The sequence below is a fragment of the Equus quagga genome, chromosome 4 (genome assembly GCF_021613505.1).
Source record: "Equus quagga isolate Etosha38 chromosome 4, UCLA_HA_Equagga_1.0, whole genome shotgun sequence".
Classification (NCBI taxonomy): Eukaryota; Metazoa; Chordata; class Mammalia; order Perissodactyla; family Equidae; genus Equus; species Equus quagga.
Genome location: NC_060270.1, coordinates 107,436,532 through 107,464,437, shown reverse-complemented (window position 1 = coordinate 107,464,437; position 27,906 = coordinate 107,436,532). Strand labels below are relative to the sequence as shown.

At 37.0% G+C, this 27,906-nt stretch overlaps 1 protein-coding gene across 1 annotated transcript in view; it reads right to left on the bottom strand.

Annotated features, from left to right (window-relative positions):
* XIRP2 (xin actin binding repeat containing 2) overlaps positions 1–27,906 on the bottom strand; it is a 70,950-nt gene that overhangs the window by 18,467 nt on the left and 24,577 nt on the right. Inside the window, exons 3-5 of the mRNA XM_046659383.1 lie at positions 22,890–23,027; positions 1,388–1,498; positions 924–996 (exon numbers count right to left, since the gene is read on the bottom strand). Of these exons, the coding sequence (XP_046515339.1) occupies positions 924–996; positions 1,388–1,498; positions 22,890–23,027 (322 nt within the window). The remainder of the gene's footprint in view (positions 1–923; positions 997–1,387; positions 1,499–22,889; positions 23,028–27,906) is intronic.

Below are 27,906 nucleotides of genomic sequence, written 5' to 3'. Positions count from 1 at the left end.
ACACCAGGGATATTATGTAACTAATAAACATGATGTTTAAGAAGAAATTATAATGCTATGGGAAACTTCTCACAATATAAGTAAAAAGATTCAAGGCACAAATGTATACATACGGCACTATTTCATTATGTAAGTTAGTATATGTCAAGAAACATAGGAAGAAAATGGTGGTGGTGATCTCTGGATGAGAAGTCATAAGTGATGGAACTTTTGTTTATTTTAATTGTGTATATTTTCCAAGTTTTCTACAAGTATGTCTTACTTTTATGCTCAGGAAAAATAATAAAAGTTACTAAAAAAAGAAAAGAACAGAAGAAAAGCAAAAGGAAGACCTACTTCCTTAAGCAAAACCAAAATAACAGCTGTAGTCAAGTAGCGTTTGGGTCACAGTTGGCTTAAATCTTCCCTTTTAGCTCTTCAGGACAGCAAAACTTCTCATTCCCCTTTTATAGGCAAGACAGTCTGTTCGCATCTTATGCAAATTAGCACAGATTTGTCTGTAGTCTAATCTCATATCTGTAGGTTGGAGAGCTGGACTTAAAAGTGCTTAAATCTGTTATTAAAAGTAATACAATCCAGATAACATTTCTCTTCTCAGGGAGCTTGATAAATATCAAATTTTATTCTAGGTCCCTGAGGCAAAAAGCAATTCAGAGGTGGCTGGCTTATCACCTTCTAGGCTTTTAGGATGAATACCTCATAGGGTTGATGGGCAATGAACTATTTTTAGAAGCTTATTGCATCTTTTACCACAGACAGAACCTAATTATATACAGAAATACTACCCTGCCCCCTCTGGGACCATGAGTCATAGTTACTAACTTTTCTTAGTGGGAGCAATTGTGCTTTGAAAGTCTTCCGTTCAAACATAGACACGTCAATAGCAGAAAGGTTACTGGGGTCAGATAATACCAGATTCTTACCTGTTTCTTGAACATACTGGTGGAACTGAGAAGCTTGGTTTAGTTCCTCGGTATGCTTTTCAAGATGAGAGACCTGTGTTTAAAGATCATTTTAAATAAATAATTGTTTTTAAGGAGTCAGTTTTTTCAGTATTGCACATCTATTCTTCGTTTCACAGTGATTTTCATCTAAGACTTCAGTGCACACTGAGAGATGCGAATTAAACTTCTAGCAGTTATTTTAATGCTTGGGCTCATGCTATAACAGAACTTATATGAATTGACACCTAAAGTGCCCTCATGTTTTTAGAATCCTCATTTTATTTTTCAAAGAATGTCAACTCCAAAGTGGGGAAAGAGACACTGATATGTATTGATATTAAATACATAAATGACAATAAAAGCAATTGGTTACAACAAGGTCAGAATTACAACAACACAGTTCTGGAAACTGTTTGCAAAGGATTGTCTTTCTAAGTAGTTACCATTTGTGTTCCAAGAACATCAATTTTGTGTGCTTTGGAAGCTTCTTGTTCATTTTTTTCCATTCCCTGCTTGCTTCTTGAAATGTCGACCTGGCTGCTACGGGTTACCTCCTGAAAATGAACAAATGAATGAATAAATGAATAGACAATGCCTTAAGAAAAGTCTGGAAATTTTAACATTTTTTATTAATGCAATTTCAGTGACGGAAGCTTCTAAAAAAAATTAAGTTTCCTCAGTGCATTCATGGCTGCTATAACGAATGACCTCAAACTTAGTGGCTTAAAACTGCGCAAACTTAACATCTTACTGTTCTGTAGGTTGGAAGCCCTGCCTGGGTCTCCCTGAGTGTTGGCAGTTTCAGAAGATATGCCTTCCTTTCTGCAGGCTCTAGGGGAGAATCCAGTCCCTTGCTTTTTGCAGTTCTAGAGGCTGCTCGTTGACTTGGCTCATGGCTCCCCTCCTCTATCAAGCTGAGATTTTCTCACACTGCCATCTCTTTGATTCTCTCTTCCCATCCCCTCTTCCACTTTTAGAAACCCTTGTGTGTAGATTGGATCAATCCAGATACTCTAGGATTATCTCGCTGTCTAAAGGTCAGCTGATTAGCAGTAGTATTTCCTGCGATCTTAATTCTGCTTTGCTATGTAACTTAAGTATTCACACATTCTGGGGATCAGGACCTAGACATCTTCAGGAGCCATTATTCTGCCTGCTACTTGTAGTAAGCAACAAATGTTAATGATGCCGTCTTGAATCAATATGAGAAAGATGAACTTCAAAAAGAAAATGGAAATTCTTAATGAACAAGAAATATATTTTTGCTGTTTATAAGCTAAATTTGTGTGTTACAGAAAGACATTTCAGTCTTCAAGCTGGCCATCAAGTTTGATGACGCATCCAGAGTTCAGTTGAAGAATATAACCATGAAATATAGCCAGTATAAACAGACCATATTATGCTGGTGTGTGTCTCTCTCTTCACGCACAGGGCTACTTTTGATTTTGGTTAAGTTAGCACAGGTGACCTGGCTGAATTGGAAACTTGAAGCTCCTGTTAACTTTGGTGATCCAACCCTGCTCTTACTACAGAATGCGATCTGACAGAGTAAATGATTGATTAATTGATTGATTGATTGATATGATGAGGCGGTTGGCATACTGCTAAAAATCTTAACATCAAAAAATAAGGATATGGATAGATGACTCTCTAAGAATACATGTATTTGAATTTCTTTGAAGTTGGAAGTTCACTTTTATCTTTATCTCTACATGACTGAAAAATATTATTTTTGAGATCTGATTTTTAAAAATGTGAGTAGAGGATAGTCAAGTGAGCAAAGGTGCATTATTACTATTAATCAAATAGGAAACTAAAATTTTTTTTTATGGAGTTAAATAGTTTTAAACTATCAAACTCTAATCCTTTAAACCAAGAATAAGTTTAAAATCCATTCATGAGATCCTGACGTGTGATTTTCTTTTTTGCTAGTGGATTTGTAGTGTGTGGCTCTTTTCCCCCAAGGGCATTTGGTGTACAGGGTTAAAGCTCTAATTAACGAAGTGGCAGTCAGACATTTACTTCGATATCTGTAGCATGATCTGACCTTATTACACTTTTCTAGAAAGGAAAATTAAGAAAACTAGTTGATACTCTGCCAAAAGTCCTACAGAGAGTTGAAGCCAAAATGTAGTTTACACTTTAAAATGTAGATTCTATTTCATTGGATGTGTTAACTAGATAGGAGTTATCTTTTCACAATATATATATATATCAAATCATCACAATATACACTTTAAATATTTTATAATTTTGTCAATTATATTTAAGTAAGGCTGAAAAAAATGTAGATTATATCTCATTATATTGAAGACTAGTGTAATATTTTCCCCAAGCACAATGGTTTTCTAGCCTGAGTTAATGATCCACATACATCAAATGATATTTAATAAAATGTTTGGCACACAGTTTGTGCTAAGGAAAAGCTTAATGAATGAATAACTAAAATAGCAAACTTTGATTAATAAACTAATTTCATTCAACCTTTTAGTTGCCAGAGAACTTATTAGAAACTGGGGATAGAACAGTAAACAAAATGTGTACTTTACTTTCTCAAGAGGGAACATCGAAAATAAATAATCCATATTCTTTAAGTTTAAAGATTCATGATTCCATATAATAAGAAGATTTGCATAATCAAGTTTTATTTAAGGTTATCAATAACATTAATCTGGAGGGAACAATAACAATCACTGAAGACTGCAGATAGAAAAACAATGCATAAGCACAAATAACCGCTCTTTGCATGACAGCTGTTTACAACTGTGCAAGTCTTCCCATCAATAGGGACATAATGGGAATATTCTATGGCATTCCTATGACAAACTGAGAAATAGGAAGTACTGATTAAACAGTGAAAGAGCAAAGGACAGCAGGAATCTGACCAATACCAGGGTCCTTCTTGAAGGGCACCATGACCATCACTGTAGAATCATGTGTACCTAGAGGGCCATGTGACAAGCTGTGGCTCAGAGACATGTTTATTTGGCTCACTCAGTGTTTTCAAAGTGTCGAATTAGTTGACACAGAAAAATCAAGACTTCTGCCTGCTTTTGAAAATTTTGAAGATCTGTCAACACTGAGTTCACATTCCAACATGGCAGCGCCTTGCTGGAACAACGTAGTGGCCAACCTTTTTAGTTGGGGCATGTACTTTTCAGTTGGTCATTGTTCCCCTCACTCACTGATATTTAACACCAGGTTCACATTTTTTAAAAACCTGCCTGGAACCCATAGAAATTTTAGTTTCTGGAACTTGCTATTAATCATCAGGCTGAAAGAATAGGATTAGTGATGTGAATCTGTGTGTTGAGAAAGACAGATGCAAAATATTGGGAGTAGAAAAACAGTAAATAAATGTATTTTTGACACATATTTTAAAAATTATCATTTTCTGGGCAAACGCTGGACTTAATGTGTATCTACTTGAATAAGAACAATCCATGCCTTTCATCTCTAAATATATTTACTTGTCGAAGATGACACAGCATAAACAGTACAAGGATACATAAATTTAGTTTAGAGTTGTGAGTTTCTACTTCAGCACTTATGTGCTATTACTAAACAGAGCTGTAATTGCTACACTACTTTGGTATGTTAGTGTCAATGCATCAATTTTACTGCCCCTTGGTTGCTGTAATTTACATAAAATCTATCTTAAAATATTCCAAGATTTTGTTTTCATCACTTACTGTGTTTCATATTTTGCAACTAGTTTAGCTTGGATTTTAAATTTGACTTTCATTCTTCCCAGTTGCTGGTGTCTATAGAGTGTAAGGTTAGGTAAAAAGATGGATCATCATAATGCTCAGGAATAAATCAAATTATACAAGTAAAATGTAACAAAGAATTCTGGCCAGAACGCCATACATAAATTCACACAAAAAAATTCATGAAATTGGTTCTCCAAAATTAAATTCAATATAGATCAGGCTGCAAGAGACAAAATGTGGTTTGGTTCACAGGTAGATTAACCAGAAGTTAAAAGTGGGCGATTAGTCCTAATTCCCTCCTCTACTAGCTATGTTGTAATCTTGGCTAAGTCATTAAATCACACTTAAACTTTTTAAAAAAACATCTTGTTTATCCATTAAAACAAGAAACACAGGGGGCCAGGATGTGGCCAAGTGGTTAAAGTTCTGCGTACTCTGCTTGGGAGGCCCTGGTTTGTGGGTCCAGATCCTGGGTGCAGACCTGCTTCACTCATCAGCCGTGCTGTGGAGTAGAGGAAGATTGGCATATATGTTAGCCCAGGGCTAATCTTCCTCAAGTTAAAAAAAAAAAAAAATGAGGAAGATTGGCAACAGATATTATCTCAGAGCAAATCTTCTTCACCAAAACAAACAAACAAACAAAAAACCCCAAGAAAAACAGATGCTATGTGCTCTAATTTTGGAATCTAAAGGATGAAATTGTGGCACAATTGCAAACAATATCATGATGTTTGCATAACTCACACCAATCTGATGACAGCTCATATATTGGCCAAATAGATTATAAAAATCTAGCCTTGCTATACACTTCTAAGGAGATTTCTCCAGCACAGGAAACAGTTCACATTCTGCTTACGCAACTTGCTATTGTTATTATCATTATAGGAAAAGATATTGCACATTTCTATCAATAAAAATGCAAACTCATTCTAGCACGAGTAAGGAAAGAAAAGGACAGACTTTTTTATGGTGACTCACTGCTGTTGTGACTCTTAGAAGTATACCCAATAGAAAAAAATGTGATGAAAGACTGGCAGAATAGTAAATGACAGCTGCTTCACTAGAGTGGGAAAGAGCTCATGCTCAACGCCAGTAATTCAGCAATTTTACCCATCACTAATCTCATTTTTAATAAAACTAGAAAGGGTTAGGATGCGTTAATGTTATTTGCATCTTTGTCAAACAGACATAAACAATACGAAAAATGTGCTATTTATGTTAGCAAAAATGTCAATGGATTCAAGGTTTGATAGAATAATCAGTTCTTTCTTTTAAATGATGAACATAAAAATTTGTGGTTGAGGGGCCGGCTCCGTGGCCAAGTGGTTAAGTTCGTGCACTCTGCTTCGGCGGCCCAGGGTTTTGCCACTTTGGATCCTGGGCATGGACATGACACTGCTAGTTAAGCCATGTTGAGGCGGCATCCCACATACCACAACTAGAAGGACCCACAGCTAAAATATACAATTATGTACTGGGGGAATTTGGGGAGAAAAAGCAGAAAAAAAACATTGTGGTTGATATATTGTGTTTGCCTAGATTTGGATATATTCAAATTCAAACATGTTTTCTTTTGCCCTGAGTTTTCTCTCTTGATTTTTTTTTTTGATTTACTTAAAAAATTTGTGGTATAAAATTTGACATCCCTAGAGTTTGAGCTTCGAGTTAAGGCTTTTCCATGGTCACTCTACACATTTGAAGTCTTGGCTCAGAAATTATGTTCTCTTTGAAAGTTTTCCCGACTTTTCATACAGAGTTACCTATTCTTGCTTCTTTTTTTGTACTGCCATGCTGCCAGTGCACATCTCTATTATCAGCCTATCACATTTCACAGTCATTATTTGATAATACGACACTTTCCTTCAACTGAATTCATGCATCCTCAAATCTCAACCTTTAGCTTCCTGGTAGACAGTAGATGCCCCCAAAATATCAAGGAGTGAATGCATGGGCAAACAGTCACATTTTTTCCCTAGGAGTGTGAACATTTTATGATTTTATAAAAGTCTAGTTTAAAAATTGAGACTCTAAATATTTTCCACATAATCTTCTTTTATTCTTTGCTATTTTGGCTGACAGTCTTTGAGACTGAACATTTCGTAATTGGTGGGTGGAGTTACTGAAGCTGATGTTTCTAACAATAGCATGTCAATCACTTTACAAACTGTACTCAGAAAAAGGCCTCTTGATAACATTGCAAGTGCTCAGCACATCTATGGAAGAACACGGGGAGTGCTGTGATGCTGTAAAGAGTAGTTGGCATCATCAGACAGAAGAGAAGCCTGTACCAAGAAACCAAACTATACAGAGGCAACAAACGCATGCGCAAAGGTAAAGAACCTTTCCAAATAGGAAAATGTATTTTCAAATAGCCTTTTCATAAAAAGATCTTCCCCGTGGTGCTAGACAAACTAGTTTGTATGTTCTTTTTTTACTGGGTTATTATTTATTGAGTTTATGAATCTGATGTGTCCTCGACTATCATGTAGAAACAGCAGTAGAATGCATTGGGCAGAATTACTATGACATCAAAAAATTGCGTTGAGATATTTATGACAATGAAAGACAATACTTTACCTCATTTTAATTTATACAAATGGGGGAAAATATCAAGAGGAAAGAAGACTTAAGGCAATTCCAAGTCCTGATTCTTCGTATAACTCAGTATGCTCAGAAGTGAAGCCTCCAGTCCTACTTGGTTTTCCATAGCAGTCTTGCCTAAAGCTATGAGCAAGTACTAGTTGGATTGTTGGATTGTAAGAGACTGATGATGCAAAACATTTGGAAAAAAATAAAGGCAGCGAATTTTTCCTATGAAATCACTGCATCGCTAAACATGAGTGATCTTATATAGGCTTCACCTATGCATTTATTTATTCAACCAACAGCTATTGAGGACCAAGTATCTCTATAGCATTGTGCTAGGCATTGTCAGTATTATTTTAATGAAAGTTTCTATGATTGTATCTTCATCTATCTATCATCTATTTATCTATCTACCTACCTGCCTATCAATCATCTATCTATTTATCTCTATATCCGTGCAATATATAAAAATATCTACACATATACTTGACAGAATAAAAAAGGCTGTTAGTTTGAAATTATCTTGAGAACAGGTTTGTTATCTACACAGATGCATAAGTTATGCAGATTTATTGCATAAATCTCCAAAAGAAGTGTTATTCAATTAATTTCAACTCTTTCTTGACTCAAAACGACTATGCTTTGGTCATATTTAGCTATAAAGAGCAAAACATCATTTTTTAATAAAAATATTTAATTTAAAAGTAGAAATATTTGACTTCAAAAAGAAAGGTTTCTGATTAAGCAAAGCCAGTGTTAACTGCTAGAACTCTCACTGTCCTCTTCTTTTCAAAAAGTATTATTTAGAGAGCCTTATCCCAGTGTCCAAAAATGCTGAAGATTCCTAAAAAGAACATATAAAAGAAGGACTCTTATCTGGGCCATCAAACGTATTAGTTATATAAATAACAATATTTATTTGACAAACTAAAAAAGCAGGATCCATAAAAACACTCAATTTGCAGTAAAAGACACTTTCTAGAAGTTTTATGTAGATGTATGGTAAAGATGTATATATGTATACAATATTTCAATCTTAACATAGACATAAAGCATCTTAAAACCAAAGAGTCGCTAGGATATAAATAAACATAAAAGCACAATAAAAGAGGCTAAAACTCAGAATCTCAAGGAGCAGTCAAACTGCAAACAAAAAGCTTGCAAAAAGAATGAAAATATTCTAAAGAAAAAGACAACCGAGGTAACGTGTATCCTATGTTAATGAATGCAAACTAAAAGAAACAGAGAATTCTACCTCTTCATTACCACCCCTCCCCCACCAATGTCCAATTGATTTATAAGCCTTGCCAGTTCTATCTTTAACTATCTCTTGAGTCAATGTCCTCTTTACCCTAGAACTTCTGACCCAATAAAGCCCTCATGTATTTAATCCGCTATTTCAGTAGTCTCCTAACTTATCTTCTTCCATCTAACGTTGACCCCTCTATATCAATCATATACAGCCAGAGAAATCTTTCTTAAATGCATGTCTATTCATCTTTAATCCCCTGTTTAAGTTTTTTCAATGGTTCCTGATTGCATTAGAATAAAGTAAAAATTCTTTAGCATAGTATATAATTTTCTCTATTATCTGGCCTTTGCCTACATCTCCAGCTTCATGCCTCAATTATACCTCACTGTATTCACAAATATATCATGCTATTTTACCTTTTGCATAAGTTGTTCCTTTTGCCTAGAATGCAGTTCTATATTCACGAAATTATTTCCGGTTTCAGCTGAAGCATTCTCCACCCTCAGATTTCCTCTTCGACCATCCTTCATCCAGAGTAAGGTTTATCACCTCCTCCTTGTGTCCCAACACACTTCATTTATATTTTCTGTCATAGAATCTACCGTATTGCACTTGTACTTATTTTTCATGTGTCTGTCTCTCTGACAGAGTGAGCTCCTTGAGGGCAAAATAATATCATACTCATCACTGACTCTTTTGTGCCTGACATATGGTGGGTGCTTAATGATTATCCACTGAATAAAAAAAATAAGGCACAGACTCTGGAGTCAGCCTTCCTGAGTTAGGATCACATTTACTCACTTTCTTTGGGCAAGTTACTTAGACCTTCCATGTGTCCATTGCTTGTCAAAAAACAAAAAGGGAGGGGGGTAAATATAGTGCCTATCTCAGAAGGTTATTGTGAGGAGGAAGTAAGTTAATGTATGCGAAAACCTGGCTCATAAGTACTACATTATGGTTTCCTATCTTCACTTCACAAATATCCATTGCACACTTACTTTGTGTCAGCTATTCCCCCAGTAATTCAGGATGCATAGTAAACAAGGCCAAAAAAAAAAAAAAGGGATTGAATGAAGTAGATTGTCTGTGACTATGTCAATGAATCGCACCACTGAATATTGCCAGAAAATTTTCATTATAGAATTAAGCTCAGAAACTAAAGAAAAAGCAAATTCCAATACTATGGACATTTGTTTTCCACCAGAGAAATAGTGGATTTGGGGGGGGGGGTTATTCAAAGAGACATAGGTGAAAAAGAGATAGGTGACTATGCACATTATGACTCTGCCAAATCATTCTGGTGGCTAGGACATGGAAGTCTTACATAGCGGCGTTGCCAGAGAGTGGCTTTGTGATCACCTATCCAGTTTTTCTTCAGTTCCTCTTTCATGAACTGTTACCTAGTGAACAGTCAGTTCACAGCGATTTAATCTACTATTACACAGTTCTTACCACACTTGGTCTTTCCTGAAAGGTCCTCTTGTATGACTCTCACTTAGACATAAATTGAGAACATTAAGATTTGTAAATTATATATCTTTTTATCAGTCACAGCTTCCAATTTCAAGCCTCAGAGTCTGACTGATTTCAACAGGAAAGGTAATTTGTTAAAGAGACATTGCGTGGCAGAGGTGTGGAGGATATCTCATGGAATCTCCAGGAGTCCGGAGAATAACCCTTGGAGGTCTTGCAGTCAGTAACAGTGCTGGATAATGCCGCAGAACTGTCTGGTGAATGCACCCTTGCAGCTGACACTGGACACCAGACACATTCATTGCCGAAGTCTCTCTTACTATATAACGGATGTGGCTTCCGGAATAGTTTCTTCTTGAAATTGAATGTAGCTAATCTCCTGCCACCAGCCATCACCAAAATTGATTCTGCATAGTCCCTGCTTCCCGTGTCATTTCATTACTTCTTTAGGCAAGCCTGAGTTGGAGGTGTCTGATTGACACAGTCTGGTTCACTGGCCTGCATCCTAGACACCGGCAAGGCTAGGAGAATGAGTGTACGGTATTTGCAGCTTCTCCTAGTGGAGGCTGGTTCTTCCTCAGTGGGTGGTGGAGTGCCTAAGTTAAGAAGGTGGTTCAGATTTAAAAAGAATGAAAGTGCCCATTACCCCTGCTCGGAAAGTATTCATGAACACTAAGTTCTTCTTAACTAAACGGAAACCAGTTAAAAACACAAGAAAATGAGTACCACTCATTTTTGACAATAGATAACAGTGGAAAACACTATTCATGTCTTATAATGAAACTGATTGGGGTTCATTTCTTGGCAATATTTGTTCCATGTGACATTACAAGCAGATGCAGGAAGACTTTGAGACGGCTACAATTTGCCTGCTAAGAGGATCCTGAAGAGTTCTTGTAATACAAACCTGCCTCCTTTTTTCACTGTCCCTCTGGGTCTTTATGGCCATCAGTCTTGTTCACTGGGAGGAATGACATTTTAACTCCTTATATAAAATCCAAACAAGAAGGGGAAGAGGCACAGTAAAACAGATTCGGCTCTGATATAAGAATTCCAAGACTATCTGGGCAAACAGGGAATTTCATGGTAATTATTAATTGTGACTGCAGATGGATTACTCTGCTCATATGGGGTTTCTTCAAAAGAAGATAAAATAGGGGAAAAATAAAAAAGGGTAATTAGCTGCAGTTTCACCGGTGAATATATCTACTAGCAACGTGGGGAATGGAAGGAGATTGAAGCAGCAGACAGGCATGTCGGGTTTTGGCTGAAGTTTGTCATCAATTCAAGTGAGAAATCAGGTGAATAAGTCACAGCTAATATCAGTCTCACTTAGAATCCTCATCTGTAATCCGCTGAGACAGAGCAGGGAATCACTCAGGGAGAGACATAGGAGGGGCTACCACTGACCGAGCGTTGTGTGCGGTAGGAAATGTACAAGGCCCTTTACACTGCTTTAACATCTAATTCTTTAAAATTCTACCGTCCTTGAATTCTACATGTTGATTATATGTGAACTTAATTAGTAAAAGGAGGTAAAGGAAAAATGCTATGCAAGATTTTAAAAATACCAAACATATACTGTGAACATATTGTATCAAGTAGAATTCCATCACTCAGCTATTTTGAACCAAAATGCATATTTTTAACACCTAAATGCAATAAGTGATGTATTTGACATGCATTTATGATGTACTTAGAGTCTGTTTAAAGTAGGGACAAGAAAGAAAGAGAGCCATTATCCTCAAGCAGCTAAATATGCTGAAGAACTACACAGTTCTGAAATGCCTTTCAAGAACCCCAAAATTAATAGTCATGTGTGGCAATTTTTATTGTGTATTAATTCTTAAAAAGTCACTGGGTCTTTCAAAATAATATCATTTTCACAACTATATCAGGTAACTATACATTTTGCTTTCTTCCTTTCAGCGTTGGTGATTCAGTTAAACACCTTTTCTAGCAATATAATATTGTCATCAAGTGCAAAGATTCAACAAATATAAAAATCAATGTCATAAGTTAGAGATGTCTCAAAATTGAAAACACACAGAGGACAGAGAGGGATAAAGAACAAGCACAAGAAAAGGCTGTTAGAAGAAGATGTAATCTTTCCCCATGTTCTGTGATGTTGAGATTTGCATAGAAGCTGGAAAAAATGAAGAATTTCCCAAACATATCTCTGCAATAGCATGGTGCTAAGGACAGGATATTTTCATGTCTCTTCCTTTTCTTAGGCCTTGTGTTTTTCCAGTTTTTTTTAGCATGATAATTCGTTTGTAATTATGCAAACCAATAAATAAACGCATATCTGAAAGAATAGACAAGCTTGACTCAATCCAATCATTTTCAAAAACCCATGAGGATGGGTTTATTTTAAGAAATACCAGACCCAGAAGAAGCAGAAAGAGCTAATAATATCTTCTTATGTCAAGTGTTTACAGAAACACCCATTTTCATAAAAGTAACTAGATGGAAAAAACATTTTGCCATTTCTGCTAAGTTCTACAAGCATAATGATTCTGTAATGTTAATGGTTTCTTTTGTTATAATTTTCCTTGCTTTTCACAAAGTAGCAAAATCTAAGTTAAAATTCTGTAGCTTGCCATTACATTATAACAAATTAAAAATAAAGTAAATTAAATTAGTATATTATAACATGTTGCACATGTTATACATATATGTATGTATTATACACGTTATAACATATTGAGAATTCTGTTGAGTAATTATACAAAGTGCACATTTGTATTTATAAACTAATACCAGACTTCAGATTGAAAACGGGGCCACACAAATGTCTTCTTCTTCCCAACTTGCCCTAAATGTCTACTCCTTCCCGTAAAAGAAGGTATAGAATTCCATTTTGTCAACATGTCTGTGTTTTACATCTTTATCAACATCAAACAGTTTCTGAGGTCACCTATTCAAGAACCAAGAACATGAAACTGTGCTGTGATTTTGTGTCTTTGTGGAAAGGGTCCAGGTGACACTCTCTCAACAACTCCAGGCCCTGTGATAAGAGCAATACCGCTCCTTCTTTCCTACTGGAATCCTAATTCATTTTACTTTAAAGCAGTGAAGGGTATATCTGTAAGTGCACTTGTCTCCTGTAAATGAAATTGAAAATGGCTTCCATAAGAACAAATAGAAACAGAAACAGAAAACCCACAATACCATTAAGAAGAAGAGAAGATGTGGTAGTGGTGCTGCCGTAATTGGGGTAAACGTTGCTTCTACAAATTCTATTTTGGAGAATGAGTAAGATGAATTGTAGAAAAAAAAGCAACCAATTCAGGATTTTTTGAAAGCGTCGAATCTGTGCTTGTAACTCAGTCTTACTTATGAGTATTTGTACTATCCACTGAGACCCAAATGCCTGAGAAACAGTGCCAGGGCACCGTTCATATGGTAATATTTCTAAACCCCCAGGCCACCGGGCAGATTAGTTCATTTCATTATTTTCAGCACAGTAAAGGAACCCAGGCTGAACGCATGTACTGGATGCACTGCACCGTTTCCCCAAGAAGGCAGAGTTTCCACAGGAGACCAAGGCTAACATTTTGCCCATGTCTTCACTATGGGGTTGGAATGAATTTCCCTTTATAATGATACACTGGGATGGCCTGCAGTGCTGCCACAGAGAAGGGAGGAGTGAATCCCTCTACGCACTAGAAGGAGAACTCATATACCAACAGATTCTGCAGACAGGAGCTGAAATTGGAAGTTGCAAAGGGACTGTGACTAAGACTTCATGGGCACGCCTCAGGAGATAGCCAGCAATTACCATCAGCTTCATCTGGGGTAGAGGCATCTGGGGACAGCAGAGTTTGAAAATTGTAGTGTGTGGCTCTAAAGTAATGTGATTGATGTCAGTAGAACATAGAAGGCAGTCTTCTTGTCCTTTATGGGCACCCTGTAACCCAGGGGGAGACCACACATTGGTTTAACTTTGTAAAGAGCCAAATGACTATGAGCATGTTTGCTGAATTATTTAATAAGACTTATGACTACATAATTAAGTCCTGTGTCTTTCAGAAAATAATATCTGTATGGAAATATCAAAGGTACAAGCTCGAGAGACATTGGGTGTACAGATTAGATAGTCCAATGAAATTAAAGTTTTTTATTGAAAAATTCCAATAATTAATAAGTTAAATTTCAGTTTTAATTAATTATAGGTGTATCAGTGTGACCTAAGCTAACAAATTCATTAATGTTTAAAAATTTTTTTATTCTAATTGGTTTTATCTTAACATTTTGATGTATCTTTCTTTAGTTCATTTATATCATTCTATTATTTAGCTTATTTTTAATATTTGAATTTATCTTTGTATATGCAAAAATAACACTATTTCAATACTGTCCGCCATTACCAAAGGAATTAAGTGGGTTTGGGGCAACTAGTACCTCGGTTGTTTGGCTGACTGACATTTTATTCGTGATGATTTGTTGAAGCCCTTCCTTTCTCTTTCCTCCACAGTCCCTTGTTCTATTCTTTGACTGCTATAGGCATCTCGAGAGAAATGCCAAATAAACAGAAGGGCCTTGCTCTCAGAGTAAAGAAGAATGTGGTGGGCAGAGGAGAAGCCTCAGATGAGAAACTACGAAGGGAGTGGTCACCTCTGGGATAACAAATCCTGGCTCGGGTTTGCACTGTCCTGGTCATTGCTGCACATTAGAATCACCTGGAGAGGGGCCAGCCCCATGGTGCAGCGGTTAAATGTGCATGTTCCCCTTTGGTGGCCTTGGGTTCGCCGGTTCTAATCCCAGGTGTGGACATGGCCCTGCTTGGCAAGCCATTCTGTGGTAGGCGTCCCACATATAAAGTAGAGGAAGATGGGCATGGATGATAGCTCAGGGCCAGTCTTCCTGAGCAAAAAGAGGAGGATTGGTAGCAGATGGTAGCTCAGGGCTAATCTTCCTCAAAAAAAAAAAAAAAGGATCACCTGGAGACTATAAGTTCCCTGATCCCTGATCACACGCCAGAACAATTAGATCAGAATGACCTGGACTGTCTGGGGAGTTCCAGTGTACTATCAGAGTTGAGGAACCCCTCACTGAGAGCCTAGATGACTGAGGTGACCAGAGCCCCCATGGAGATTCCATGTCCCAGCCTAACAGGGAGAGTGATTTGATTCTAAATCTTTATCCAGACAGAGAAGAGGTAGGCAGTGATGTATCAGGGGCTCTGAAAAGATGTCCTGCATCAGGTCCAGAGTGATGTAGAAACCAGAAGAGAGAGGATTCATTGAAACCCACCACCACTACCTTCCTGTCCCCCAAACCAGGGAAGCCTGAGTAGAGGCAGATCGTAGGGGCTTCATAAGGAGTGTGGGGTGCATTTCTAGACAGATCAGGCCCACGCAGCCCTTCTTGGAAGCAGGGGAAGAATTAGTGGTTTGTTGGGGCTTGTGGAGAAAGCCTCTCTTTCTTTCATCCTGAGAAATACAAGTTCTCATGGAATTTAGTTTGTGTTTGCTTTTGTTTTCCTCATAGCTGACGCAAACAGTACTAAATGCAGTTAATTTACTTCACAACTTGAGCAAGAAATTTTTCACAAAATATAATTTTTTTCGATCCGATTTCTACTGAAAAACGTATGGGATTCTGCCATGACCCACAGAGCTCTAGAAAGGTAGGCATGGGTAGGAAGAGAGGAGACACAGGCAGACAGAGATTTGCAGGAGGTCATCAGCTGCAAAGTGGCAAAGCAGCTGTGGCCAGGACACAGGTGGGAAAAGCAGTAATGACTGAGCAATCATGAGCATAACAGAGATAGCTTTGAATGCAAGAGTAGAGGAAAAAGAGTCAATTCATGAAATATGCATCTACAAACCCACAAGTGGATCAGAGCTTGCATTTCCACCTCTTGCTGAATTGGAAGGAAAACTGAGTTACCAGCGGAGAGCCAAGCTGAATTTGCTGCAGGGCATGGTCAGGAGCTGGGATGTTTTCATTAACAGATAACTCCAGTCAACTGAATTTTGCATAATCCAGTTTGTGCAGGTCTGGCTGCATGTGGATTATAGACCATAATTGGTTGAGGCCATTGTTTTATTGTTTGATTTATTTAGCAAACCCTTGATCTTCTGATTCTGAATCAGCATTCAAAAGTTAATCTTATTGTGCTCTTTACATCACCAAAGTCCACTGGCCACAGATGCTGAGAAAGAGTTGTAGAGGATAATGAGCTTAAAGGGTCTGGATTTGGAAGAGAAAAGCAGTGAAAGTTCATTGTTTGAACTTCACCTGTTAAGTTTAGTCTGCCTATTAGCCTCACTCGTGAGCCTCTGGAGGACATGGCACATCATTTCTGGTCCGTGTTTCCCTGAGACCATGCTGGCATCCAGCATGCACTGAGCCCCTACAGTGATCGCTAGGCCCATGGAATGTTCTTGTGTGTTCCCTGGCCTATCTGGAGAAAGGTTGGGCTGATTCCCTGGCCTGTGTCAAAGGAAAAGAAACAGTTCTCTGGCAAATAGGAGCCCTCATTTCTTAGTATTTGTACATATGAGCATTGTAAGTTGAAAAAACCCTTGCTATATTTTATTAAGCCAATTGTAGGAATATATTTATCTTCATTGTTTCAATTGCATGAACCAGAAAACGTCATGAGGTTGTTTCTACCTCTTACAGATACTTTTCTTTCTCTTTCATACATCAGCTAAAACATGTTAAGAAACCACAGCACTGGTAGAAATGGGAAAAAAATCAACCCTCTCAACTTTCCCTGTTTTCCTCATTTATTCAGGCAATGTAGCTTTTTCTTTCCTGCCTGATTCAATTTATTTATTAATTATATTATTTTCCTCTCAGTACATTTTGTCACAATACTGAATAAAGCAGTCTTCAAAAGCAAATGCTATGTTATTCATTTGCTCCCACTTACAAAACAAACTTTTATCATTAGTGGCATCCCAGGGCTGCAACGTACCCGCCCAACATACGTTTTGTACCTATTCCTGTCCTCAGCCTTCTGAGAGGTCCCCTCATCTTGTCACCTCCTTGAATTGGGTTTAAGCACTTTTTCCTCAAAAGAAGATATGCTATTATGAGTTTTTAATTATATGCTAAAGTTGCTGAGTACTCCAGAGCAACATGAGCCCAAAGCATGTACAGGGATGTTCATTTTAAACAAATCTTTACCTACCTAATGAGCTCCTGGGAGATGCTTCTCTCTCCCAGGGCCAAAGAACCAAAAAAAGCTAAGGTATGAGGCACAGAACAATGTCATCCTTCTTTGTCAGTTTACACATACATAAGATGTTTATGAATCATATTGCACATTGAGAATAATTGCCATTTGATTATATGCTCTCTTGGCTTTAGTGGCAATACTACTAATGGTAATGTCTGGCGTTGATTGAACAATGAATATATGCTAGGCATTACAGTAAGAGTTTTACATGGATCATCTCATTTTATTCTTAAAGCACACCTGTTACTTCATCCTCATTTTACAGAAGACATTAGGCGGCTAACTAAAGGGATTATAAACTGGGCCGTCTGACTTTGGAGCTGGCAGGCCTAACCAGACCTCTAAACTGTCTCATTTTGAGGGGGGTTACCTTAAGTTATAAGAATCATTTTAAAATAGTACACACAATTAAACTACAATTCAAGACACACTTTTGGTCACAACCTTGTGTGTCGATAGACATCTAGGTTAGGTTGGGGCTGTTAACAGCAAGCCGTGACCTTGAAACATTGTGTAATAGAAAGCTAAAGGTAGGTTTAAAGCACTTATATGAGAAATGCTTTGCAATGTGGACATTTAGCTGATAAAAATATGTTTAGTTTGCTAGAAAATAATTGTGGGTCACCTTTAAAGAGCCTAAAACACACAGATGTCAGATTATATCTGTCACAAGCTGTCAGAAATGTTTTCTATCAACCAAAAATTGTCCGAGGATTGTTCCAAATCCACACAATCTTACAGAGTGCTAATGTTTACACTAGGATTTTTGCAATGGCAGATGTATGCAGAAAGATACATACTGTCTTGCAGCTCCCTACTGGTCCACATCAGAGTTGGCAGCAGGGAGTGAAGGTCGGGAATACTTGAGACTCTTGACATGGATTCAGTGCAGCCATTTTCAAATAAAAGCAATTACCTAAGCGCTGTATTGCACCGATGATTTCCAAAATTTTTAGAGCTGCATCTGCTCTTCCCTACTTAAGCCACTCAAAAAGAAAAAAAATAAGCAACTCCAGTAAAGAAGAGGCTTCCAGGACTTCACAATAACACAAAAAGAGCTACTCAGTACTGCGTAAATATGGGAGAAAGAAAACGAAGAAGAAATTCATATGAGAAGATGAAACTCAAACCTTGAGTGTGAGACTATGGCACAAAGAAGGAACATCTTAGACTGCTAATGGGCCCGAGCTTTATGTTTGGGGAGGGTGAGAATGTGCTAAAATGAGGTTGTGGTGACACTGCACATCTTTATAAATATACTAAAAATCCATTGACTTGTACACTTAGGAAGGGCTACTTTCATGGTATGCAAATTATATCTCAATAATTGTTAACAAAGAAAAAGGAACAAAAAGAGGAAGAAAGTCTTAGAAGAAAACAAACAAACACCCAGAAACCACAGAATGGGAAAGTTTAAATGAACTCAGAAAAGAGCCAATGGCAGTTCCCCGCCAATGACCCATTTATTCTAATATCTGCTCCAGCATACTTCAAGACACCCTTCTAAGGATGAGGGGATGGATTATTCAGACCATTCTTCCCAACTGGAGCCTGTTGTAGTGAGTGGATTGCAAACGTCCCTCTTAAGTGGTCCTTTCCATTCTCCCATTAAGGACCTACTGATTTTCACTGGTATAGAACGCTGAGAACTTAATCCTAAAACAAAATCAGAGGCAATGCTGATGTGATATTTCTACCCTGAATAGCAACAGGAGGCATGTCAAGTGGCTTATAATCCCTTAAGGAGGGTTCGATTTCATTCATCTCTACTCGAATCAGTCATGGCTGTTTTGAAAAACAGAATCTAAGTGGGCAGTGCTAAAAAGGGTTAGCACTACCAGAGCCACCTAATAAAGTTTCCCCAACACATTGTTCTAAGAAGCCGAACTCTTGCCCCTCTCTTCCCTCTCCAAGGGCCCTGATTATCCAGAGTGACTCTTTTTTCGAATTTACATAAGGATATTCACAGGCTAGCAGTGATGCTGCTGTTAAACAGGCAGAACCATCAAGTATGACAAGTGTAGAAGATATAAATAGGACATCATCCCTTTTAAAATTTCTGGTATAAATGAATGTTCCTGTATTTTATACCTCCTTTCTTCTATTTAAGAACCTCTATTTCAATAGGTATAAAATAGTCTGATCAATCGCAAACAGAAGGGATAGCTTAATTTTCAAAATTTGTTTAGCTCCATTGCTGATCTCCCAGACAAACTGTTACCAAATAGTCAGCTGATTACCCCAAAACATCTGACTTCAATACATTACGAAGGAAAGAGGCAGATTGGACTTAATTATTACACCTTATGAAATTATTACTAATTGTGACATTAAATATTGTCAGAGATCCAAAATAAATGTTCTTTCTTTTACCTCTAACTAAACTTGATTTCCCAATTGATATTAATTTCCCTAAATTAATTAATTTAAATGTTAATTTTCATATGTCAACAAAATAAATATTTTTGGGCCAGAGACATAAATCTCAAGTACTTTCAACAAGCAAAGAGACTGAAAACACTCTCAGAGCTGACAACAGTTTGGGTAAGAGAATTAACTGTCCGTCTCTACTTGTAAACGTCTTGTCCTCCTCAATCCTTGCTGATGAGAGAAGCGATATTTAGAATGTATTTAGATAGCTTTGAAAGTTTAAATGAATATCTAAGACGTGACTTTTCCACATTTTCCTCTCTATAATCAAATTTGACATGTATCTGAAATTTCCAATAAGGATTATAAATTAGTCATTTAATTTTCTAAAGTGCAGATGATTTCTTCTTTCATTTTCCCACAGACTTCTAAATACAGTTGTATAAATTTTATTTACTAGTTTATTCTTCCATATGTTTCCTTTATATTTTATTTATATCGCATTGCATGATGACTTAGATTTAGTCATTCCGCATGAAATTATGGGGCATTATTAGCATGTCTATAGGTAGATAATAAAACAAGTTCAGAGAGGTCACTACAGGCCCAGAGTCATGCAGATATTCAGACTTCTAGTGGGTGGTTTTTGATTACTCTCACATTAGTATTTTTTGTCCTTAGAGCAGAGACTGAAGCTTATAATAATAAAGTACACTTGCAAGCAGTTTATAGATAGATACTTTTTTTGTTCATTTGCTTGGTTTGGTTGGTTGCTTTTGTTTTTACCAAGTATTCATTTATTCTTTGTTGATAACCATATCCTGAGAACTTCCCTTAGGTAAACAGGTCCACAGGCCTCAGGCGATCAGCATCCTCTGGCCACAGCAATTACTTCTAGGAGGAGCATATGTGTTCCGTTTAGAGCCAATTAGGTGCATAAGGATTTTTTCCCAGGACTTCTGGAAAAAAGATTCATACTCTTTGTCTGCAACTTTTTACTACTATCTGGGGCAAATCTGAATGAGAATGGGGCCAGCCTGGAGGAAAGGAGGCTGAGAAGTAAAAAAGAAGGAATATGATCAAAGGGATACTTTATTTTTTTAACAATCATTTGTGTAGTGCTTACAATGGGCCAGGCACAGTCTTAAGCACTTTACATAAACAACTCGTTTAATTCTCTTAACAAATCTAAGAAGTGGATGCTATTCTAATCTTGACTTTATAACCAAGGAAACTGAGGCACAGAGAAGTTGAGAAACTTGCCTAACATCATACAGCTGATAAGTGAAAGAGCAGGGATTTGGACCCAAGTGATCTGGCTTCAATTTCTGTGCTCTTGGCCGCTATCCTAAACATACTTTGAGCCCTTGTATCAATGATGAAGTAATACATATTTAACAGTGGGTACTGGAAAGGAGGAAGGAAGGAAGGGAGGGAAGAAGGGATGAAGGGAGGAGGGAAAGAAGGAAGGAAGGAAGGGAGAAATGAAGGAAGGACGGAAAGAAAATCCCTGGCATAAATATTCTTGCTATAGCTGATTTCAAGCTATTAACACAATGTCATCTAGTTTGCAAAATTACTAAAACTTTAATAATTGGAGAGTTGGTACAAGCGCAGCTGCTCTAGTACACCACTGGAACTTCCATCAAACCTCCCTTCCGCAAGAATGCATTTTTGTGAATTTATAATGTTCCTTTTTGTTTAAGCCACTTTTGGCTGGGTTTTGTCTTTTGCAATATTAACTAGTCATAACTGATACCAAGTTTCATGGATAAGGAAATATTTTCACAGAAATTGCTCTGTTATATTAGATCTTTACAATAACCTCCTGGGATAGAAAAATCACTCATCAGGTTCCCCATTCTAACACATTAGAAACTGAGGCTTCAGGGAGTTATGAATTTGGTCCATGTAATACTGGCCAAACAACTTGCCAGACCCAATGCAAAATGAAAATGTGGGGTCCGCTGTTCAAAATTATTAAGAATTTCAAGACGATGACAACAGAGCATGAAACCAAGTACAAGGCCTTCTGAGCATGGAACCCTGTGCAATTGCCCAAGCCATACACTCGTGAAGGTGTCCCTGGGTCTATGTTACTCAGCTCTGTAAGTGGCAGAGGTGGCCTGTGAACTCAGATCTACAATTTTCATACCCCTTACACTCCATCACACTGCTTTCCTGTAAAATAAAGGATCTGCAAATACGTTACCTCTACGTCTATGTGAAATTTTTTATTTAAATTATTAATAGTAAGTATTTCATGTTGTTGACCGATTTCAAGGAAACACACAATGTTGCAACAGTGATATATTAGATCACAAGTGTATCCAATCTTAATTTCTTGTTTACATTATGTTTCCTTTAGGCAAAATTAAAAGAAATTTTAACATAAATTTATTGAGGTACCTATATTGCACATTTTTTACTTTTCAGACAAAAAGCCAGAAAAAGGAAACAAATACTATTTCACACACCAGATTTTTAATTATTCTATCTGATATACTCCTCCCCCAACAATACGCACCCAATTGCCTTATTTTTTTAAAACTTAGGCATCTCTAAATATCCTAGGGATTTTTCTAAAAAAAAAATCTCTCTTTTCTCTTCCACTACAAAATTTCAGAAATACTCTAGTTACTTTCTTTCTCATGGAAAACCTGGGCCTAAGTACAGCCATTTAAAGTGCAATTACTATTTTTTAAAGTGCCGGGCTCAGTCTGATGAGTTTTATTACTTAGATTCTCGCATTTAAATATCATTATATCCCATGACAATACTTGGTGATATATGATAACGGAGTAATGAAATGAGAAAAAAATCTTTTATATAAGAAAAGATTTAGAAGTTGTGTTATGCAGTTTTGTGTAACATCTGGGTTCTCCTACTCAACTTTTGATGATTTCAAAGAAAACAGAAAACATACCACAATAAACAGCCAAATAATGCTTCAAATTTAATCTATGCAAACAACCAGCAGATAGTTTATCATGAATTATAACATAGAAGCAGAGGCTCAATATCAACATTGTTCTCAACGTTTCTATTTACCTGTTGACTAACCCAGGCTATTTAATTTTCATTTATGTTTGAAACATTAGAAGCTGAGAGGAAAGCTATTCCAGCATGGTTCCCTAGAAATGCGGCAAAATGCTCCAAGTGAGTAAAACAATACATTGGTATGCTTTAAACATGATTTTCTAAAAGGTTTGAAATTACGATTTTTGTTAATGAGTAATGAAAATAAATATACCACCAAAGAGGGCAGGTGTGTGTGTTTTACACTGGCATTTCAACTCATACATGAGCATTTCAACTACACACAACGTATCCGTTACCTGTAGTAGCATTACCTGCTCAGATCTGTTCTGGTGCTGGTATTGGTACTGAGAAAAGGTATTACAGGAAGAAGCAATTTTGTCCTTCTCAAACTGTTTCCTCACTCTGGCCAAACCACCAGGCACCGTGCACATTTCTGACTCCTCCATCATCTAAGACAATTTAAGAAAATGGAAAATTCAGCTTTACATTTACTCAGGTTGGAATTCTCAAACTATTTTTTTAAATAGTTGACAATTATCAATCGGTGGCATATGAAAAAGATATTAATATACGCAATTATTTCAGTAGACCCTTACAGAAAATCTTGATAAAAATAATCACTCCATGTTGTTTTCTCATTTATTAATCTTTTGATATAATGTCAGAAAGATCTTCAAAATAGTGAGTTAATTCTCCTTATCTCAGATAGATTTTGATGCCTAGAGATAGAGATTAGACCTATTATTAGAATATATTTTTCAAATAATAAAAAGACTACTGGAAATTAGAACAATTGATTCAATTTTAACATAAAATGAGGTTATCATTGAAATCCCAAATGCCTCTATAGGCAACACATTATTAAGAATATCACAAACATTTGACTCATTCCAAAATGTATTTATATCATTAGGGATAAACAAAATTGCCTTGGAGTATCTCTTATACAAAATTATTAACATCAGTAGTAATAACAACTACTTAATACAAAATGCTGGGTGATTTTCTCTGTATTTACATATATTTTGTCATTTGATGCTTCTCTGAATCCTGTGAAATATGGACACCTATTATCCTCATTTTAAAATGAGGAAATCCAGGTTTGGGGAAGTAAGGCAGGTGGTTAAGTTCTCACAGCTGGGGTGTGAGTGTAAGAGCTGGAATCTGAATGATATCTGTCTGTCTTAATCACAGCTGTCTTTCTTAATCACTAGCCTTAAAAAACAGGCAGAAAAACAGTAAATCCCAGATTGGCATACCCCAGGACTCAGCTCTTAGCTTCAGGGTGAGAATCGGGGGGATTTAAGTTTAGAAAGCGTCTATTCTATCACTGGCAGTTTACAGATGAGCAAGTCTATTTGAGTTGGTATCACTTGGAGCAACTTGAACAACATTGCGGAGTCTTTTCACATGTGACGCCCCTGTGGGAAGCACCGTAACTCAGGGGCTTTGGTTTTGATGATTCAGCACACTCCCAGCCCGGCAGGCACTAGAGTCCAGATGGGATAACAACTGTCAAGCAAACAGGCCCCATGCCAACCCGCTCTCCTACAGGGAGGGAGGAGACTCGGCGACACTTCATCCACAGGAGGTCTCCTGAGGTCTAGCCCAGTCCTGACTTAACCCTGGAAGCCTTGAGACTTCAAAGTAACTGGATGCCTGCGAGCTGAGGTTCTCATACCATGGACTGTGGACTCCCGGTGCTCTGTTATCTTTACTCAAACGTGTAGTTTCTCAAATGGATGCTAAAAACACAACTACTATCTTGAGGTTTCCCATATTTCAAAATATTGGAGACTGAATTAATACTGTAGATTATCTGAATTACTGGCAAGTACTCAAGTGGTTGCTTTATACAACTTATAGCCTTTCCCAATCACATGGACTGTCAGATATTTAAGAATAGGCACATAGGCCTTCTGGGAAGAAGGGATAAGATTGTATTCTTATATGTACTAGATATATATTCTATCAGATTCTACAGCAAACTTCAAATGTAAATCCTGGTCAGTTACTGCCATTTGATACATGTGAAAGTTATGCCAAAGTATGGCGCCGCTTTGAAATTTAAGATAAAGAAGAGAAAGGGTGAATTAAGGCTACAATATTTCTTTTATCCCCTTTGCCATTTAAATTATACAAAAGGCCTTCCTTAATTGATCATATATAGATAATCTATAAATATTAAATTATAAAAATTGATAATTATTACTTTTGTTTTTGTTTTTTTGAGGAAGATTGGCCATGAGCTAACATCCACTGCCAGTCCTCCTCTTTTTGCTGAGGAAGATTGGCCCTGAGCTAACATCTGTACCTATCTTCCTCTATTTAATATGTGGGACACCTGCCACAGCATTGCTTGATAAGTGGTGCTAGGTCCTCGCACCTGGAATCCGAACCGTTGAACCCCAGGCCACCCAAGCAGAGTGCACAAACTTAACTGCTGTGCCCCCGGGCTGGCCCTGGTAATCATTGTTAAGAAGAACCTTACTCTATATAATCTCCAAACTATACACTATAAACAATGTCCAAATCGTGCAAATTAATCTGGTAAGCCTCAGTAATTATGCTAATGAATGGATACTTTCCTAGTATGTGTATTTTCACAAAAATGTCAGTTCTTCTACTGAACAGGTTGCCTCTCATCTACCGAATGGATTAAGAAACAGATACGCCATTCTTTTCCTTTAGCCTTGTGCTTTGGAATCAGACCATGTCACACACGCAGAAATGCATCCAACTGATCATTCTTACTAGCAGTGCTGCCCCTACCCTAACACCCCTGGTACTGTAGTTACACTACTGTCAGCCCTCTAAGTGAGGCAAGTCCTTTGAGCTGTGGTTTAGTGGTAGTGATAGGTTTCCTTGTTCAGCTCAGCTTGTAAATGAAGGTTTAAGATCTGTGAGATGGCAGGACCTACTCAAGGAGCAGTCTGTAGCCATGAGCTGAAGGGATGTTTCCTTGCTTAGATGAAGATTGCTCCCATGACTTTGCCTTGTTTAGCACTGTCTACTGGACATCTCAGCTAACTCATGTTATTGTAAGTGACCACATAATTTAGATTGCTTTGTGTTGAACTTTTTCATGTTTATCCTTATTCTGGTTTTCTTATTCTCAGACTCAGAAATAAGATTTGGAGTCTAACAGGTATGCCAAAAATAATTTTATTAACAAATTAATTTAAATATCTAACACAGAACCTCGCTAATACTAAGTTATTTTAGCAAGTTAATTTAAATATCTAACACTTAAACCCAAGTAAATACATTACATAATTATCAATTTCCTTTACAAAGAACTGGTCTTGAGTTCTAGTGCACAACAGAAATAACATCATTTGGGGAGTTGGACAGACACTGATTCTAATCCCAGTTCTGACACTTAAAATCTTGGACTAGAGTTCCTGAACCTCAGTTTTATTTCTTATAAACTGGGAATAACAGTACATTTCTCACAGATTTCTTGTCAGTGTTAAGAAAGATAAAGGAAATAAAATTGCACAGCACGGAATCTGGCATCTCAATTCATTTCTTAACAAATGTTGCCTCCCCCTTCTCTTCTGGGCAGCTTCTGCAGACCGCTGCCTTTTCAAGGGCATGACTTTCATTTAGGTTCAACCAAATGCCACCTGGCTGAGTCTAGGACAATGAGAAACTGATCATTGTCAGCTGTCTCAATGTGACTGAAATATAATAGATTCAGTTTGGGGCCGAATCGTTGACTTCTAGATTTTGCACATAAAATATTTGGTTTATTTGTGTAGAGAGAAATTTAGTCACAGCAGTTTCCATGATTTTTTAAAAAATTCAATAAGCGTTTGATGCAACTGACCAAATAAGTATTGGACCAAATAAGGCATTTATTTTTCTTTTCTTTAGATATTTACCAGGATTTCTCTGAGATAATATATTTGCTTTTATTTCTCACAATATTTACTTAGGGCAAAACTAGGTAGTAGGGCATTTGTTGGGTCAAAGATGCTTTCTTGTATGAGAGGAGGTAGTTGAATATAGTTACAAGAGTACTGGAGTCAAGAGACTAGGAATTTAGCATGGCTTTGTCATTATCTAATTACAGCATCTCCCATAAATCACTTCCCCTCAGGTTGTGTTTTTTTGTCTGTATATGAGCAGGAAAGAGAAGGATTATTAAATTTCTTATATGTAGACTATCTTCAGAATAGCATTACATTTTTTGAAGTTTTGCATTAAATAGTGGGATAATTTTGTTTCCTTACTAGCCCAATTTAAATATTCTCTTTTTAGCACGTTATAAATACAAGTCATGCCTCATACAAATTTGTTTTATGGCATACTCTCCCAGTGCCTGGAAAAATAAACTTCTTCCTAAATAAAAAATTGTTTACTAAACAACCAGTCTTTAACTAGGTCTTTAAATAACCAGTCTTTAACTAGGTATTTTCAAAATCAACTTGTTTCCCCAAGAATCATTTCTCCAATTTAGAACACTATTTTTCAGTAAAGTTCCTTAATGATCCAGCAGGGGGTGCTATCTAAGAAGACTGGCAGAAGGAGCTGGAATGATGCTATTGTTTTGAAAATGATCTAGCTACTTATGTCATTTTTGTACATTCATTCAAAATCTATGCTGTGCCTAAAATGTATTTTAATGACTATGTAAACACCTAAATGTCATTTAGAAGTGAATATTGTTAATGAGTTTGGCACAGTCAGCCTCATCTCTAATTTATAAAGAAGAATGTTAAGACTAGCTATTTTAGAATTCCACCCTTTTCAACTGTTCTCTCTCTCTCTTTCTCTTTTGGTTAAATGAACAACTTTGCTAATTTGGAGGTTATAATTATAAAAGAATATCTTTATATTGCATTAAACTATAAAGCTGCTACTAATAAAATGACTCATCAAATCCTGTGGATTGAAGGCCACAGAATATGGAACCCAACAAATTCTTTTGAATATGACTTTATTGTGCGTTGGCTCTCAAAATTGGTGGTCTTACTGAATCCTGCTGTTTCCTGTACTCATAATTGGTTTAGCAGAATGCCTACATTGCTAATCTCCCTCATTTCTATGTTGATTAAGCTACTCCTAATGGATTTAGTGCATCCAGAGACAGGAGAAAAGTTAAAGAAGTTACACTGCCAGTGAATTTAAATGAACTATCCATGAGACCAAGGAGGGCTGTGTGCAGACCCACGTTATTAAAATTTGAAATTAATTCCCAGCCTTCCTAAGGAGAGTAGCTATAGGTTAAATAATAATGATGGCAATAATAACACATTTGTACAGTGCCTTATGGCTTACACGTAAATGATGTCTTTGATTCCTCACTAAGACCCCCTGTGG